This window comes from Neomonachus schauinslandi, chromosome 1, assembly GCF_002201575.2.
Source record: "Neomonachus schauinslandi chromosome 1, ASM220157v2, whole genome shotgun sequence".
In the NCBI taxonomy this organism is placed as follows: Eukaryota; Metazoa; Chordata; class Mammalia; order Carnivora; family Phocidae; genus Neomonachus; species Neomonachus schauinslandi.
Genome location: NC_058403.1, coordinates 153,217,079 through 153,231,725, shown reverse-complemented (window position 1 = coordinate 153,231,725; position 14,647 = coordinate 153,217,079). Strand labels below are relative to the sequence as shown.

Here is a 14,647-nt window from a genome sequence, read left to right as displayed (position 1 = left end):
AATCTTCCAAGACATATTATGCGGGTCTCAAAATATGTATAGCATGACCTAATTTATGTCGTTAAAAAAATGTACTTTGTACAGGAGAGAGCTTAGTGTGTTTGAGGAACAGTGTACCTAGATTGTTCAAGTGACAAAGGAGTAGCCCAAGATAGGGCTGGAGAGGTGGGGAAAAGAGCTAGCTATGCAGGGGTGATAACATTGGGCTGAGTTTTAAGGGGAAATGGGAAACCATTGCAAGGTTTTTAGCTGGCAGCTGATTTTTGAAAAATTTCTGAAGATCATTTTGGCTGCTAGTGTGCAGTCTGATAGATCAGAAACCTCCAAACTTTGTGCAAAGTGCTCTGGAGCCCTCTGTTTATGACAAGAAGGTTAATCAGAACTAAACCATGTTGTGGTTCAAGGGAAATAATGCTCAAACACAATAGTGCACAGTGGTTAGACCTGTGGGGTCTGTACCCAGAATCCCTGGGTTCAAATCTTGGCTCTATCACTTACCTGCCTTGGAAATTATATTAGTATTCATGATGTAGAGGTGTTGAGAGGACAGAATAGGACAATGCAAGTAAATCACTTAGCCCAGTGCCTGGCACAGAGTAAGACCTGGCAAATACAAGCGGTGATTGATTAGTATCTAGCTGCATACAAACTCTAACAATACAGGGTGTTAGTGGCATGGTTTCTTCACCTTGATGTCACACTATTTCTAATAAAGCAACCCATAATTTCTTTTGAAAACATTGAACAAAATTTAATATGAATATGCCATACAACCAAGCAATTACATGCCAAGGTATTGACCCAAGAGAAACATATGACCACACAAAAATGGGTGCACAAATGTTCATAGCAACTTTATCATAAAAGCCAAAAACCGGAAGCAACCCAAATGTCCATCAGCTGGTGAATGGATCAAAAAATTATGGTACATCCATATCATGGGTTATTATTTGGCAATGAAAAGAATGAACTAGGGTACCTGGGTGGCTCAGTCAGTTAAGCATCTGCCTTCGGCTCAGGTCATGATCTCAGAGTCCTGAGATCAAGCTGCGTTGGGTTCCCTGCTCAGTGGGGAGCCTGCTTCTCCCTCTCCCTCTGCCCCTCCCTGCCATTCATGTTCTCTCTCTTGCTTGCGCTCCCTCTCTCTCAAATAAATAAAATTTTTTAAAAAAAGAATGAACTATTAGTACATGTAAAACATGGATGAATAATATTATGCTAACCTAAAAAGCCAAACATAAAAGGTTACATACTATATTATTCCATTTGAATGAAATTCCAGAAAAGGCAAAACTACCTGTGACAGAAAGTAAGAACAGTGGTTGCTTGGGTTGGGGTTTGGGAGGGCATCCAAGGCCAGGAGCAAGGAGGAAATAGCTGAGGAGAGCTGTTCTATACCTCAGTTGTGGTGGCGGTTACACAATTGTATATATTGACCAAAAACTATTAAGCTGTACACTTAAAATTGGCAAGTTTTAGTTATATAAATAATATTTAATAAAACAAAAAACAAGAAAAAATATTGAGCAGCTTTAGAATTCCAAAATTCTTTCTCTCCAGAGCTTTCTTGCATATACTATCTCATTTAATTCTCAAAGCCATATTGTGGAGAGGGTATTATCATTCTTTCTGTTCAGGTGATGCAACTGAAGAACAGAAAGGTTTGGGGCATTGTCTTTGGTCACACAGCTCCTGGAAGATGCATATGGAAACTCTCACCCAAACACATTCCTGTCCCTGCTCTTCCAAGTTCTGTGCAGCAGGACATGAGAGCCAGTCAAGCCTGATGCATCCATCTCCACGACTCCTGTTGACCCTGAGGCTGCAGCTCTAATCTGGACTTGGCACATGCTTCAAATTTTTCACTTCAGGAAGAGAATATTAAGAGCTAACACCTGCTGTAGCACCCACTGTGTTACCTGTGTTCACTTGTTTAACACAACAACCCCACAGAAAGTTACTATTGTTATTTTACAGATGAGGAAACTGAGGCACAGCAAGGTTAAGTAACTTGCCAAAGTCACACAGTTAGCAGGTAGGGGAGCAAGGAGTCAAACCCAGACACTAAAGGATTTTGTTCTCTGAGGCATTCTCCTTTTTACCCTGGAACAGCTCATCTTCCCTGGGGACTGCTGTTCCAGCTGGGAGGTGCGGTGCTCAGACTCGGTGGCCCTGCCTCCCAGTTTGCCCGGGACAGTTTGTGTTTGTTTATACTTGTCCCACTGTAATTATTAACAGTGTTCCCTCTCATTTTTATAAGTACCTTAATATGGATAATAAATTATATGGTCACCCTAGCTATTATCACTACAGGCTTGAATTAGAAGGAAAATTCTCCCTGGGAACTCTCTTTACCAAAAGGGGAGTGTGTGTGAATGGCAGAATAGCTCTGCGTGGATCTGGGCTTTACCCTGCTCACCACAGAGGCTCATTGTTGTTGGAGCCCAGATAACCTGACAGAGCCAGAAATGCAGCCCATGCCCAGGGCCCAGCAGGGGACCCTTCCAACACATCCTGTGGTGTAACCATCTGAACTTAACCTGGTTATTTGCTACTCTCAACAGCCAAAGCCTGACCCCAAGAGTTTGTATCCCTCAGCAGTCCCTCTGTGCTTTCTCTCACCTTGAACCTAGCCTCCATCACGGACCACTGCTGCCATATCAACAGTAGGAAACCTGGGCCCATGTCTGTTCTGGTCTTCTTATGAATCATTTTGTTCTGCCCTTCTTTGTGGCCACAGAGGGCATTCAGTTCCTGTCCAGCCATCGTGTGCTTGGCTGTATTTGGCCAGAGGGAACTGGGTGTTCAATTACCATTGTGACTTGATGAATGATTCCAAAGACCATCAGTCTCTAACTGTTTGCTTGGGAAATGGAACTCATTTTTATTTATGTCCCCATTAAGTTCCAGGCATGTAGTGGCCATTTAATTCTGGTAAAAATCGTATGAAATAGGTGTCATTAGCTCCATGTTACATTTTTAATAGATTTTTAAATTATAAACATGAATAGGTGGTCACTGTAGTAGAAAGTCTAAAGAAAATTAAAATCATTTATAATCAGTCTGCCTTGAGATAAGTACTTAAGCATCAGTCCTGTTTACGCTGCATTTTTAGTTCACCAAATTGGGATTTTATGGACAATATATAGGTCTGCATTCTGTTTTTTTCACTCAGTAATATATATCTTCCATTGACACTGAATATGCTCCAAAGGATGATTTTTTTTTAAGATTTTATTTATTTATTTGACAGAGAGAGATAACGAGAGCAGGAACACAAGCAGGGGGAGTGGGAGAGAGAGAAGCAGGCTTCCTGATGAACAGGGAGCCCGATGTGGGGCTTGATCCCAGGACTCTGGGACCATGACCTAAACCGAAGGCAGATGCTTAATGACGGAGCCACCCAGGCGTCCCAAAGGATGATTTTTTAATGGCTATTGTGACAATCCATCACATGAATGTATGTAAACTAGACATTCTTCTGTCATTAGACATTTTGGTAGTTCTGTGGTTTTCATTATGATAAATAATACCGTGATTGAACATCCTCACACATGTATCTTTGTGCCCATCTTTAATTTTCAGGCTCTTTTTATAGTTACAATTTATTGAGAACTATGTGTCAGAAGTTGCACTAAGACCTTGTCAACTGTGTGCTGCATCAGACATGCTTAACTACCTACACAATGACGGTCCCCTCCCCCTTCCTTCAACAGTACCATCCTCAACCAAGAGCCTGTTGTTAGTATTCACCAGCACGCCACTGGTCAGTTGGGGGAATAAGCAAGCAGGGAAGAATTACAAGAAAAGCAAAAGGTGTCAACATTTCAAAAGAGAGGGAATCCCTTTAAGGGAGTCAGAGCAAAGAAACTGTTTGAAACTGTTTAGAAGATAATTCATATTCTTTTTTTTTTTTTTTTTTTTGAGAGAGAATGAGATAGCATGAGAGGGGGAGGGTCAGAGAGAGAGGCAGACTCCCTGCTGAGCAGGGAGCCTGACGTGGGACTCGATCCTGGGACTCCAGGATCATGACCTGAGCCGAAGGCAGTCGCTTAACCAACTGAGCGACCCAGGCGCCCAATTCATATTCTCATTGAGCAGCTACTCCATGTCCCTTTACGTACCATCCCATCTCTCTCCTCCCCTTCATGGCCCTAAACTTCCTCTACATTCATGGTCTCCATGATCTCACTTCCTATTGCTCCTTCATCTCTCTGTCCACTGCTTTCTGGCTTCTGTCCTATCACGGAAGTGAAACTCAGGGTTTCTGGCAGCTTCCCTACAGATAACTGTAGTGGCCGCTTCTCAGCCTGCATTTTGCTTGCTGTTTGCGCAGCCTTAAGTACTTGACCATGCCTTCATCCTTGAAACATCTTTTCCCTTGACTTCCTTTGGCTTTTCTTCGTATCTGTCTGGCTGCAGGGGTGACCTGTGTGAACTCTTCATTCTCTGCTCACCTCCTGGGGCTTTCACCTAGACCCTCCTCTCCCCCAACTCAGCACTTCAGTGGTTTCAATTTTCATCTAAACTCTCATTAATCTGGGGCACCTGGGAGGCTCAGGCGGTTGGGCGTCTGCCTTTGGCTCAGGTCACGATCTCAGGGTCCTGGGATTGAGTCCCATGTCAGGTTCCCTGCTCAGCGGGGAGCCTGCTTCTCCCTCTCCCTCTGCTGCTCCCCCTGCTTGTGCTCTGTCTCTCTCTGTCAAATAAATAAAATCTTTAAAAAAAAATGCCCATTAATCTCAAATCATTTTCTTTTTTTTTCTTTAAAGATTTTATTTATTTATTTGACAGAGAGACAGCACAAGCAGGGGGAGTGGCAGACAGAGGCAGAGAGAGAAGCAGGCTCCCTGCAGAGCAAGGGAAGCCTGATGTGGGACTCCATCCCAGGACCCCAGGACCACGACCCAAGCCAAAGACAGTCGCCCAACCAACTGAGCCACCCATGTGCTCCTAATCTCAAATCATTTTCTTAAGCTTTGGTTCCCCTACTAAGCCCCAGATTCCATACACACAGCTACTTATGGATGCTTCTTTTAGAACCTCAAACTCCAGTCCTGCACTGTGCTCATATCCCTTAACCTGCTTACCCCTTCCCTTGCCCCATCCTCTCCTTTACTCCCACAACTTTTCAATTATAAGTTCTGCAAGAACCTTCCTTCTTAGTATCTCCCATATCCACCTGGTTCTTACCATCTGCACCTCACTTCAGCTCCTGTCCTGCTCTCCTGGACATCTCAAATGGCCTCCTAACTGGTCCTTCAGTTTCCAGGGTGTTTCCTCAATCCGTTCTCTACCTTGCAACAGTGTTCTGTCTAAGGTGCCAAGGGGACTGTGTTATTTCCTGTTTTTAATTGTCCCCCCTTCTCCACCAGACAAATTCCAGATTTCCTCCCTGGGTTACAAAGGCTTTCCATAAACTCATGGCTGCCTACCTCCCTTGTACTTTATGCTTCAGTTTTACTAACTTCTTGCCATTCCTCAAATAATGAGAAAGGCTCAGATATCAAACACATTTTTTTAAAGATTTTATTTATTTATTTGACAGAGAGAGAGCAGGAGAGCACAAGCAGTGGGAGTGGCAGAGGGAGAGGGAGAAGCAGGCCCCCCGCTGAGCAGGGAGCCCCATGCGGGGCTCAATCCCAGGGCCCTGGGATCATGACCTGAGCCAAAGGCAGTCACTTAACTGACTGAGCCACCCAGGCGCCCCTCAAAACACATTTTAAAGCTATAGTAAACAAAATCATTTGGCACTGTAGAGAAACACAAGTAGACAAACACTTTAATGCAAAAGGCTGGAAGCACCAAAACAGACCCAATGTGCCTAAGTATAAGTTTATTTTTTTTTTTTAAAGATTTTATTTATTTATATGACAGAGAGAGAGATAGCGAGAGCAGGAACACAAGCAGGGGGAGTGGGAGAGGGAGAAGCAGGCTTCCTGCTGAGCAGGGAGCCCGATGTGGGACTCGATCCCAGGACCCTGGGATCATGACCTGAGCCAAAGGCAGACGCTTAACGACTGAGCCACCCAGGTGCCCTAAGTTTATTTTTTTAAAAGATTTTATTTATTTACTTGACAGAGAGAAAGCACAGCAGGGAGAGTGGCAGGAGGAGGGAGAGGCAGGCTCCCAGCTGAGCAGGGAGCCCGATGGGGGGCTTGATCCCAGGGTCTCAGGACAATGACCCAAGCCAAAGGTAGCCACTCAACTGACTGGGCCATCCAGGCACCCCTAAGTATAAGTTTATAGTGAAGTGGGTGGTGAGACTTCCAGTCAGTGGGAGAAAGATGGATGGATTGATAGTACTAAGTTGATTGGTTAAGAGTTTGGAAAGATAAGACAATGCATTATTGTACTGATACATGGAGATCTCTTAAAGATTGACAAGGTGAAGACCATAATAGATAAATACTTTTAAGAAATACAACTGGTTAATAAATATTCAACTATTTTTACCAATTCAAAGATACACACGTTAATATAAGAAATCACCTTTTTTGGCTCATGAAGTTGTCAAAGTTTACAAAGATGGTGTGCTAAGGAGAAAGAGGCAAGTTTATACACCACTGAGGGGTATAGACTCTTAAACACTCATATTCAACTTGGCACAAACTATCAGAAGCTTTAAAAATACATATGCCCTGGGCGCCTGGGTGGCTCAGATGGTTAAGCGTCTGCCTTCGGCTCAGGTCATGATCCCGGAGTCCTGGGATCGAGTCCCACATCGGGCTCCCCGCTCTGCGGGAAGTCTGCTTCTCCCTCTGCCTCTCTCTCTCTCATGAATAAGTAAATAAAATCTTTAAAAAAAATACATATGCCCTTTCACCCATCAATTCTACTTTGGGTATTTTATTCTAAGGAAATTAATATGGATAAATACAAAAGTATGTTACAAACATGTTCATTACTTAATAGGGAAAATTGGAAACAAAGTTAATGTCTAACAATAGGGGAGTCCTTTATGGTAAATCCCTTAAAATGGAGTAATATATAGTCATTTACAAGTAAATTCAAATAATACAAGTATTTGGGGTGCCTGGCTGGCTCAGTCCATTAAACATCTGATTCCTGATCTTGGCTCAGCTCATGATCTCAGGGTTGTGAGTTGGAGCTCCCACGTCAGGCTCTGTGCTGGGCATGGAGCCTGCTTAAGATTCTCTCTCTCAGCCACAGGGGAAGGGAGGGAAAACTGAATGGGAAGAAATCAGAGAGGGAGACAAACCATGAGAGTCTCTGGACTCCGGGAAACGAACTGAGGGTTACAGAAGGGATGGGGGGTGGGGGGATGGGGTAACTGGGTGATGGGTGTTAAGGAGGGCACGTGTTGGGATGAGCACTGGATGTTATATGCAACTAATGAATTGTTGAACACTACATCAAAAACTAATGATGTACTTACTATATGTTGGCTAACTGAAAATAATAATAAAAATAAATAAAAATAAAAAGATTCTCTCTCTCCCTCTTCCTCTGCCCATCACCACCCACCCCTCTCTCCATCTCTAAAAAATAACAGGGACACCTGGGTGGCTCAGTCAGTTAAGAGTCTGCCTTTGGCTCAGGTCATGATCCCAGAGTTCTGGGATCGAGTCCCGCATCAGGCTCCTTGCTCAGCGAGAAGCCTGCTTCTCCCTCTGCCTTCCTCTCTCTCTCTCTCTCTCTCTGACAAATAAATAAAATCACTAAAAAACAAGAACAACAAATAATACAAATATCTGTTGATGGGGAAAAATATCACAATATAATGTTAAATTAACAAGCTACAAAACAAAGCAGTTACATCATTGTGTGGCAAAATATCATATACGTGTGTGTGTGTGTGTGTGTGTGTAAAACTGAAAACAAAACCCACGTTAACAATGGTTATCATTGGTGAAATTCAAGGAGAATTTTTCTTTTTCCTGTGGTATTCTTTTCCCTGTGAGTTTTTTGAGTTTTCTGGCTTGTGTAAGAAATACCTATATGGATAATTTTAAAAATTTTACCATGAAATTTTTCAAACAAACACAAAAGTAGCAAGAATAGTATCACAAATCCCCATGTGCCCTCACCCAGCTTCAGTAGTCAATATTTTGCCAATTTGATTTCATCTATTTTCCCCAGCGTTTTTCTCCCATTGAGATATTTTTTTTCTCCTATCAAGATATTTTAAAGCAAATGCTGGGCATTATGTCATTTTATTTTAGAACATTTAAAAATTATTTTCTACGAGGGGAAACTCAGGAACTAGTCTCATGTAGGTTCCATGTGACAGTAAATGATTTCAATTTATTGATCGACACAGAATTTAACTTCGCATGAACTTGCCCACACACTTATCGTACGTCCAGGGTAGAAAGTCTGCAAGTTGGAAACCACTGCCTTAAAGCATGGATCCTTGTCAAATGCAGTTCCCCTTGGGAGAGGGTGTGAATAATTTTCAACCATTTATACCTCATGCTGAATAAATAGCAGATTTTCTGAAGGGGAGATATTTTTTAAATTAACTTATTTCATGGAGGTATAATTTATATCAGCAAAATGCACAGATCTTAAGTTTGATGAGTTTTGACAGACATATACACCAGTGTAACCAACACCCAGTCAAGATACAGAACATTTCCCTTATCCCAGAAAGTTCCCTGGAGCTCTTTTCCGAAGATCCTCTGCCCCTCCTTATCCCAGCAGAGCCAAGGCAATCTCTGTTCTGATTCCCGCATCAGGCTCCTTGCTCAGTGAGAAGCCTGCTTTTTAGTTCTGCCTGTTTTTCAGGGTAGGTTTTTATCTGGAGCACTAGTTCTCCAAGAATGGTCCCTGGACCAATAGTATTAATATCACCTGGGAACTTGTTATAAATGCAAATTCTTGGGCCCTAACTATGACCTACTACTAAGTTAGAAACTCAAAAACTCAGCAGTCTCTGAGAGGGTGTGTGTGTGTTACAAGCCTTTGGGTGATTCTGATCACATTCAAGTTTGAGGAGCCCTGATATGGAGAGCCTGGAAACTCACAATAAAATTGGACAGAACAGGGAGAGAGGTGCTGGTTGTGTATGGGGTGAGTAGGGTGGGAGGGAGCTGGGCAGGTGGGCACAAAAGACAACTTTTTCACATAGCTTAGAAAACACCAAAAGGAAGGAGGAGAGGTCAAGCATTTGTGTCAGAATGTCTGCATCTTGGTTTTGCGAAGGAGTTATGATGGTCTGTAGGCTTAAAATTTCTCAAAAGTAAAGCATCAATTTTCATATGAGTTCTAAATTCTATGGAAACTGGCTATCAGAAGTTGTGATTGGCAAATGAGTCATTTATTAATACTATTTTATAGACAAGATCTTTCATAAAATCTCTTTTCTTGGAAGGGAAAATAACAGAAATTGCTCTTTATATTGAAATTACTGAAACGCAACTTTAGGGTCTGAGAAATTCACAAACCATCATCCCTAGTTGCAGAATAATTGAGAAGTAGTAGGGAAGGCTAAGGAAATAGGATCTGGGTCTATAGCCAGCTGTTTTTCAGAGCTCCCTTGTGAGGTTTAAGATGGGAAGGTTAATGAAAGGAACTAATTCAAGTTGCGCCTGGACATGAGTGGTGTTTTTTGGCATGCCCTTGGTTGTGTTAACACATGGAACCGTTGTCCTGAAGTTTTTGAAATCACACCACCTAAGAAGCAGTATGTTTCCTGTCTTGAACATTTGTGGGAAATTCAGAAATATATGGTATGTGTATGTAGACTCTCAGGAGTATGATTGTGGTTTTCCCGAGCCAGATTCTAGCCTGTGCTATTCTGGAAATTAACTGTGAGGGAGAAGATCCTGTGAGTCTGGTAGGGTGTGAATTTGGCCTGAAGTTCCCCCTTTATCTACTTTCAAAACAGTTACTCTGCTCCCGAATTTTCCTTCCAAGGAGTTGGTGTTGTGTCCCAAGATAGAGCTGCGTGAGACTGATCGTATTTACCGGTCCTTTGATAGTGTTTGACAAAGAGCCTCCAGTTTCCCAGAATGAGGTCCTGTTAAGAGGAGAGAAAATTGGGATGTCCAGCATGAGTCCTAGCCCTCTGAGGATGGTGGAGAGAGAGATGGAGGCCGTTGGCCCTGAGGTGCTAGCTGGAATTCAGGCCAGCCTTGCATGACTGAGGCTTTGGTCCATTCCCCTCAGGATGCCCTGCCCAGACCGAGTGATGACGCCTCTCTGCCCAGTGGGGGCAGCGCTGGATTTGTGGCAACTCTCAGATGGCTGCCTGTCCCTACTTACTCCATAGATGAAGCAAACGCTTGATCTCCTGGGCTACACAGTCAGGATGGTTGGGGTTACCATCTTGACATGGTTGGCACTCTGTGCCAGCTTCCCTGAAATGCAACCACACTGTTTTTTCATTCAGAAATTCTTGTGTCAAAGAACATGCATAGCAATGACTCTCTTTGAAAAAGTGCTACCAAAATTACAAGCTGACAGGCCAATCAGGGTGGCTTAAGGCACAAGTTCTGTTTTCTATTTTCATCTTTTCTTAGCATATTTTCTTTTTTTAAGCAATGTGCTTCTTAGGTGATTTGACTGCATATGGACTAAAGGTTCTCCTTTCTAACATAAAACTAGAAGAAATTCAAATTAAAAATTATTTCCTTTTTTGAAAAAAAATCACATCACTTGGATGCAGCAATTCCACTTCTAGAAGGTTATCCTAATAAAGTATGTACCAAAATGTACAAATGAGCTGTTCATTTTGTAACATTATTTATAACAGTGAAAACTTGGAATCAATAAAATGTCTCTGTAATGACTAAATAATGTGCTATAGTGTAGCCTTTTAAAAGATTGAGGTAATTTATGGTGCTTATGGAGAAACAGCTCTAGAACATTAGGGGGAAAAACAGACTTCTAGTTTCTAGCCCAGCATGTAAGGAAAGAAATTAAATCAATAATTAATAACCTTGCCAAACAGAGAGCACCAGACCCAGATGAGTTCATTAGAGATTCTACCAAACATTTAAGGAAGAAATTATACCAATTGTTAAGACAATCTCTTCCAGAAGTTAGAAGCAGAGGGAATACTTCCTAACACATTCTATGAGGCCAGCATTTACCCCTCATACCAAAATGAGACAAAGTCATCACAAGAAAGTAAAACTACAGACCAATAACTAATGAACATAAATGTAAAAATCCTCAACAAAATATTAGGAATTTGAACCTAGCAATATATAGAAAAGAATTATACACCAGAACCAAGTGGGATTTATCCCAGGTGTGCAAGCCTGGGGCAACATTCAAAAATCAGTTAATACAACCCATGATATCAACAGGCTAAAGAAAAAGCATGGGATCATATTGATAGATACAGAAAAACATTTGCTTAACGACTGAGCCACCCAGGCGGCCCCAAAAATAGGTTTTTTAAAAAGCAGGTATCAGTAATATATATGATACAACCTTTTTTATGTTAAAACCACACTCACACACAGAACTATACCTACCTAGGGGCCCCTGGGTGGCTCAGTCAGTTAAGCATCTGCCTTCAGCTCAGGTCATGATCTCAGGGTTGTGGGATCGAGCCCTGTGTCAGGCTCCCTGCTCAGTGAGGAGCCTGCTTCTCCCTCTCCCTCTGCCTCTGTGCTTTCCCTCCCTCCCTCTCTCTCTCTCTCTCAAATAAATAAACTCTTTTTAAAAAAAGAACACTACATCATGACGTAATGTATGGTGATTAACATAACATAATAAAATTTAAAAAAAAACAACTTACAGCAGGTAGGACTGACCCAGGGATAGGGAGGGTGTGGATGAAGTCACAGCAAACTCTGTGGCATAATTTTCTAACTTGTTTGGAATTTGGCTAACCTGGATGTCTCACTAGTTTTTGTAGAATACCATAAACTTATGATATATTAAATTTTAATTTCAAATAAATAAATAAGAACTATACCTATCTATACCTACCTAAGTCTGTCTGTATGTTGGTATATATTTATACCTCTGTCTGTATTTATTTGTGTAGACCTAACGGGTAACAGTGACAGCATCAGAGTTGAGGCTGGGGGAAGCGAGAGGCCCCTTCCGCTGCACTTGATAGTCTGTAGCCTCTTAGCTTTTTGACAGAGAGTACCTGCTCACTTATGTAAGTAAGACAAAAAGGAGCTTGCTGCCAGGCATATGTTTCTGAATCTTCCTTTCAAGGAGATGTGAGAGGGTAATGATGCCTGGCAATTTCAAAATACAAAGTTGCAACAAGTATTTTGTTCAGTGCCTCATTTGGGCCCTGGCATTTGTCCAGGCTCTGGGGATGCCAAGGGCGAAGGAGAACTAGCCCCTGTGATCCCAGCTCAGGGTGCAGGCAGCACCCAGGGAGGGGGAGAGTTGTATTTAACCTGGTTTTCTCCCCGGCTGCTCAAGGGCTGCGTGCTTTGGGAAAGCTGACTGTGACTCCTTGTCCTCAGAGAAGCCGTGTGGAGACCCGCCTTCATTCCCACACACCATCCTGCAGGGCCGCACGGGCCTGGAGATGGGGGACGAGCTGCTGTACGTGTGCGCCCCAGGCCACGTCCCGGGCCACCGCGAAACCGCCTTCACCCTGCTGTGTAATGGCTGTGGGGAGTGGTACGGCCTGGTGCAGGTCTGCGGGAAAGGTAAGCTGCCCCCACACCCTGGGAGCAGAGCCACCCCACTTGTGCTGGATGGGCTCTTCTCCACAAAGGTCCCTTTGAAAGAGGCTTCCAGACCTTTCCCCTGGGTTCTGGAGCTGACAACATCTCCACTCTAACTTATTTAGAAAGTTTACCTGGAAATCTGATCAAGATGCGCTACCAGGAAAGAGCACTTGTGGGGAAAGGGACCCGGGACTGGTAAACTGGGCCGGGAGGGCTGTCATGAATGCAGGCTGCAAGCTGGGCTCCCTGAGTGGTGACTCTTGTGACCGGGCATAACCCTTGTAGGGACCTTGCGGGCTTTGCTATGGCTTGGGACAGGAGCTTCTGGCTCTTTGGGGCATGGGGCTTGGAACGCAGGGTGGGTCCACAGCCACACATGGAAGTCCTGCTCCCTTGCCCGGGAGCAGTCCTGGGGAGGTTGAGGCAGGGAGGATACTCTAAGACAGCTGTGTGGCCTGGCCCCACTGACGAGAGCCACCTGTCGCTGCCCTGCAGCCTTGCTCTATTCCCTGGCCTATAGCCTATGGCAGTCACGTGAGCCGACATACTTAGGTGAGACTGAAAAGACTCCTGGTGGGCCTCGACAGAAACCTGATGTGGTTCCCCTAGATGTCCTCACTCCATTATTGTCGTACACCTGGGGGTCACAGGCTTCTGCATCCCACCTCTGCCCAGCCCCTTGGGGATTCTTCCAGTAGCAGAAATCACTGTCCCCAGCCACAACCTAACCTGGCCTCCCCACTCTTGATCTTATGGCTTCATGCCTGACTCTGAATTGTTCCCTGACCTCACAAGGCTCCTCTTACCCTAAGACTCCTTTGGGGGCCGCTTCCTGACCCCCATGATATCTGGGAACCAAGCAGAGGCTAGCTCCATGGAGGGGAATGACTCCAGCACCACAATGTGAATGAATTCATCAGGCAGTCTGTCCCCAGAACGTCCTGCAGATCCCATGGGACCATGCTGAGACTAGGGCACTGTCTTGTCGTCGAGATTCATCCACGTTGTTGCCTAGGCTATGGTTTGTTGTCTTCACTGCTGTTTACTAAGTGTGAATACAGCACTGTTTATTTCTCCAATGTGCTGGTGGACGTTTGACTTGTTTTCGTTTGGTGGCCATCACAAGCTCTCTTGCCATGGTTGTGTTCATCCAGGTCATGTGGTTCACATGTGAATATATTTCTGCTGGTTCCTGGGAGTGGAATTGCTGCCCATGGGGTAGGTGTGTCTTCAGCATAAGTGGATGCTGCCAGAGAGTTTGCTAAACTATTCCGACCACTTTACTCTCTTGTTGGTCAGCATCCTCACCAGCCTTCGGGATTGGGAGACTTTTACCTTTTTGCCAATCTGGTGACTACCCTGGGCTGACTTAGTTGTGATATGCATTTGTCTGGTTGAGCACTTACTACATTTTAAACAGGCACTAGTATTTCCTCTGTAAAATGTCTACCCAAGTTTCTTGCCCATTTTTCTAATTGATTCAAATTATTTACATAAGGTAGGATTTCTTTTTTACATAAAACTTTCATAATAAGTTGCAAACATTTTCTCTCATTCTGTGGCTTATCTTTCTCCTCTTGGAGGATCTTTTAATGAATAGGATTTTTTTCCTTTTATTGTTTATTTCACTACTTCTCAAACTTTCTGTGGACCATTAAAAATTGTTTTCTAGTATTGGCAGACTGATACCTTAGCAAAATACAGTAAAAAATCAATTAATATAAAGCTAAAATAGGGACACCTGGGTGGCTCAGTCGGTTAAGCGTCTGCCTTCAGCTCTGGTCATGATCTCGGGGTTCTGGGATCCAGCCCCACATCGGGCTCCCTGCTCAGCAGGGGGGCTGCTTCTCCCTCTCCTTGCTGCTCCCCCTGCCCATGCTTGCACACACACACACACACACACACGCTCTCTCTCTCTGACAAGTAAATAAATCTTAAAAAAATATATGAAGCTAAAATAAAGATATTCCAGATACAAACACGATTTTTTGTTAAATTAAATGGACATAAAATTCCCCTGCCAAATTGTT

The 14,647-nt window shown here is 43.5% G+C and overlaps 1 protein-coding gene across 1 annotated transcript in view; it reads left to right on the top strand.

The window, feature by feature from the left end:
• The window catches only part of SUSD5 (sushi domain containing 5), a 59,856-nt gene that overhangs the window by 20,216 nt on the left and 24,993 nt on the right, over nucleotides 1–14,647 (top strand). The window contains exon 4 of the mRNA XM_021677542.1: nucleotides 12,408–12,596. Coding sequence (XP_021533217.1) covers nucleotides 12,408–12,596 — 189 coding nt within the window. The remainder of the gene's footprint in view (nucleotides 1–12,407; nucleotides 12,597–14,647) is intronic.